Genomic DNA, 4768 nt, shown 5'->3' on the forward strand with positions numbered 1-4768 from the left:
CCTCTCAGGATTTTGGGCGTGCACACACATGCGCTCAGCAGGAGTTTCAAGCCAGTGGGTCCAGAACTCAAACCACAGTTGGCCACATGGGAATCAGCACCTCAACCACTATGCCACCTGCTGGCCCCCTTTTGACATATAATTAACATAATTAATTACCTGGGTTAATTTACGTTGTGTATGTGATTAGATATAATGAAAGAAATATCTCAGGCTCAAGTTTAAATCATTTTATATTTAAGCATTGATTTGACAAAATGTAGTATGAAGACAAGCTAGATTTACAACTTAATGTGTTCACGTAAATTGCCTTCAAAATACATTGCAACTAAGAGGTGTACACGATTTACATGCATTTTTGAAGAAATCACATGGATGCAGCTGCTTTTTCAATGAACTTGGCTAGTTTCACATCTCTTTTGGTCAGCCCACCACGGTCATGTGAAGTGAGAGTTACTTGGACCTAAGAGAGAGGAAAGTAGTTTTTAAAATCCTGACTGTAATTCAGGATATTCTCCTTGAGTGGTTCAGAAATCAATCTTTTATTCAACATTCATATTTGAGAACTGCAGAGATTAAATGACTTAGAAAATACATTATGAATAAACAAGCATTTCCAAAATGCTGAGCACTGAAGACACAATCTGCATTCACCCAAACCCAGAATCTGCCCAGAGAGAAAAAGGTTCTATGATAGGAGGAGCCAATTCAGCTGCCAGAATCCAAATATTCTTCCTTAAAGAAAAAAGAGAGAGACTGAGGTTCCATTTCAATTACCATTACTTTAATTATACCAACTATTTTCAGACCACTTGTAAAAACCAACCTATCAAATGCAGTATCTTAGCAGTACTGTTTAAAAAACACACTTCCAGGGACCAGCAGATGGCGTAATGATTATGTCACTGGATTCCCGTAATCCACCATGATTCAAGTCCCAGACTCAGCAGCTTAAAACATGCTGTGCACATGTGCGTGCATGCCCAAAATCCCAAGAGGAGAATGGAGAAGGGACTGTGGCATGATCATCCCCCAGGTGGCGATTTCTCACTTTCTCTCTCTCTCATGAACACACTTGCCCTATAGCAAAAATTTCTCTGAAAATTTTTTAAAATAAATAAGAAGCACACTTCCAAATTATGAAATGGCGGAGGGGCAAGGAAACCCAATGGAAAGGTGCTGGGTTTGCTTCTGGAGACCACTCTGTGTACAACACGTGCATGCCCATGATCGGGGGTAGCTGAAGCTTCCGGTGAACTGCGGCATCAAGACCCTGTTGAGGGGGTTCTCTCTCTCTTTACCTTTCACTCATGGAAGAAATAAACTTTAAATAATACATCAATAAACTTTAAAGTAGAGCAAGAGAGATATCAAGGCCACAGATACAGAGTCTACTGTTAGTAGATGAAGCCATTAGGAGTTGGATCAGTAATCAAAATAAATTATTTTAAAAAGGGTGGAGCGAGGGGGCTAGCAGGTGGTGTGGTAGTTAAGGGCACTGGATTCCCACATGGCCAACTGTGGTTCGAGTCCCGGGCCTGGCAGCTTACTTTCTCACTTTTCTTCTCTCTCTCTCTCTCTATCCCTCTCTGGTCAAATTAAAATAAATGAATAAATAAAGTTCAATAAAACAATTCTTTAAAAAAAAAAAAAAAGGATGGGACAATACGAGAGAACAATATTTGATTTCATAAGTTAAGGTCTGAAAAGAAATAAAGTCTATTGGGACTACCAGATGGCATAACAGTTACGTCGCTGGACTCCTACATGGCCAACCATGGTTCGAGTCCCAGATCTGGTGGCTTGAAACTCATGCCAGGTGCGTGTGCGTGAGTGTCCAAAATCCCAGGAGCAGAATGGAAAATAAGGGATTGTGGCACAGTCATCCACCCTGGGGAGTGATTTCTCACTTTCCCTCTCACTGTTTCTGTCCCTACCCTTTCTCTACCTCCCCCCAAGCACATGTGCCCTAGGGCAAAAACATCTTTTTGTTTTTAAAAAAAAAAAAAAAAGGAAAGAAAGAAAAGAAAAAAGAAATAAAATCGGGAAAAAAACATTTTTTTTTTTTAAAAAAAAAAAAAAAAGAAAGAAAGAAAAGAAAAAAGAAATAACATCTATCAAGAAAATAAGTGAAAATCGACTTTGAAAATGAAAAATAAGGGAAAAAAATTTGAGTCTGTTTTGTTAGGCCCTAATCCTAGTATTCTAGTGACTCATAAGCTTCTGATGCCAGTGTAGATACCTTCTACTTCCTGGGTCCTAGGCTCTGTCAGAGTTTGTTCAATGGACCAATTTCTAATTGCCCAAGATACTCTTCAACTGACTTTCTTTTTGTAGTGGAGTGATTTTTAAAAGACTATAAAATTCTCATTTCTTATCATGTGTCATAAAATTAGCATATAATTCTCGTGCTTCCTTTAAGTTGTAGGGCCTTCAAGACTTGAGACTATGCCTTTTCATTAAATAAATGAATAAACTGTAAAAAAAATTTAATTAATAAAATACCCATGGGGGGGCACACTTACAAATTACAAAATGGAGGGGATGGGCACGGCACCAGTAAACAACAAATGGCATCTCTTTGCCAAATCAATTAAAAAGCAAAAGCAGCCCAGCCAGTGGTAATGGTGGTTGGGCTACTGGATTCCACATGACCAACTGTGTGGTTCGAGTCTCAGACCTGGCAGCTTGAAAAACATACTAGGCACATGTGTATGTGCATGCCCAAAATCCTGAGAAGAGAACAGAGTAGAGGGGATGGCCAGCTCCCTGAGGGGTGATTTCTCACTTTTCCTGTCTCTCTCCCTCTCTCTCTCTGTCTCTGTCTCTCTGGCGAGTGCATGTATTATATAGTAAAACTAAAGGGAAAAAAAGCAAAAGCTGAGAAGTAACTATAAAGTTTCTCCTGATATCAGAGCACTTTTAATTATTCTAAAAATTCACAAGAATATAATGAAATTCTTTTTCAAAGAGAAAATAAAACCTCACAGATACCTAGATGTTAAGAAACACCAGGGCCAGCAGGTGGCATGGTGGTTAAGGCGCTAGACATTCCCACATGGCTGACCATGGTTCAAATCCTAGACATGGTGGTTTGCTTTCTCACTTTCCTTCTCTCTGTGTGTCTTTCTTTCTCTGGTCAAATCAAAATAAATGGATGAATAAGTAAAATTAAATAATTCTCTTTTTAAAAAGAATTATTTACTTAATTTTATTTATTCATCTTTTATTTTTAATTTGACAAAGAGAGACGGTGGGGGGGTGAGAAAGCAAGCCACCAGGTCTGGGACTCAAACCATGGTCGGCCACATGGGAAGGTCCAGCGCCTTAACCGCCATGCCACCTGCTGGTCCCAATAAATTTTTTTTTTTTTGAGAGGTTTTTGCTATAGGGCATGTGCACTTGCCAGAAAGACAGAGAGAGAGAAAGCAAGAAATCATCCCCCAGGGGGGATGGCCATGCCGCAATCCCTTCTCCTTCATTCTTCTCTCAGGATCTTGGGTACACATGCACAAATGCCAGGGGTGAGCTTAAGCCACCGGGTTTGGGACTCAAACCACTGTCAACTACATGGGAGTCCAGCGACACAGCAATTATACCAACTACTGGTCCCCCAAAAAATAATTATTAAAAAAAGAGAGAGAAAAGAAACTCCAAATGATGTGACCATAAAGGCAAGGGCACTTTTGGTGGGAGATGACTCTTCTTACTCTGCCTCCTAAAACTTTGTAGTCTGCCCTTGCTTAAGTAAGGTCAGTTCCCACTGAAGATAGAGAAGTTAAGAAACAGTTATTAATTAAAGTACAGTTCTCTGTTTCAATGAGATTCATAAGACCATATATATCCTATCGTTACAATTTGTATCAATAATTTACCCTAAATTTGTTAAATGCACTCACAGGGCTGATATTCAAGTCTAATTCGGGGGCCTCCTCCGGCCCGTCTTTTACTTTCGTAACACACAAGCACGAAGACAGCAGCAGATGGTGTCATGGTTACGTCACTGGATGGCCACGCAGCCTCGTCGAGTTCCGGACCCAGAGGCTTCAAAGACGCTGGGCGTGTGCATGTGTGCTCAAAACTCCCGAGAAGAGCATGGAGGAGAAGGAACTGAGGTGTGGCCATCCCCCCAGGGGGTGATTTCTCACTTTCTCTCTCTCTCTCTCTCCAACAAGCACATAGGCCCTATAGCAAAAATCTCTTTAAAAAAAAGCATGAAAATACACAGCTCATTCACTGTTTTTATGAGTACACCTGAAAATTCGTTACTAATTTGCAGTAATACAAAGGGATTCTGAGAGAAAAGGTTAAGCGAAGACCTTTTTTTCTTTTTTAGAGTGTTTTAGCTATAGTGCTAGTGTTAGTGCTACATGAACTCGCCAGAGAGACAGAAAGACAGACAGCCAGAAATCACCCCCAGGCGGAATGGCCATGCGGCAGTCAGTTCTCCTCCATTCTCTTCTCAGATTTTGGGCATGCACACACATGCGCCAGCCACTGGGTCCGGGACTTGAACCAAGATCAACTAGGTGGAAGTCTAGTGATGTAACCATTATGCCATCTGCTGGTCCCAAGAGAAGACTTTCTTAAGCACAATGACATTTAACTACGTAAGACGACGAGGGTAAAAGAGAGAAGTTCCTTAAACTCATGATTGAGGTGATCCCCAAATAAGGCAACGAGTTACCTTGTTGTACACGTTGAACCACTCCGGGTGATGATTCATCTTCTCCGCTTGGAGGGCAACTCGAGTCATAAAGCCAAAGGC

At 40.8% G+C, this 4768-nt stretch overlaps 1 protein-coding gene across 1 annotated transcript; it reads right to left on the bottom strand.

The window, feature by feature from the left end:
• Positions 1-215: 215 nt before the first annotated feature.
• Positions 216-4768, bottom strand: PCBD2 (pterin-4 alpha-carbinolamine dehydratase 2; the record flags this gene model as incomplete). Its single annotated transcript, XM_014583604.1, is given in 2 exon segments — positions 216-463; positions 4688-4768. Coding segments are annotated over 2 exon segments (177 nt in total), but the record flags the coding sequence as incomplete, so codon positions are not given.

The sequence above is a fragment of the Tupaia chinensis genome, unplaced genomic scaffold (assembly GCF_000334495.1).
Source record: "Tupaia chinensis unplaced genomic scaffold, TupChi_1.0 Scaffold144346_1, whole genome shotgun sequence".
NCBI lineage: Eukaryota > Metazoa > Chordata > Mammalia > Scandentia > Tupaiidae > Tupaia > Tupaia belangeri.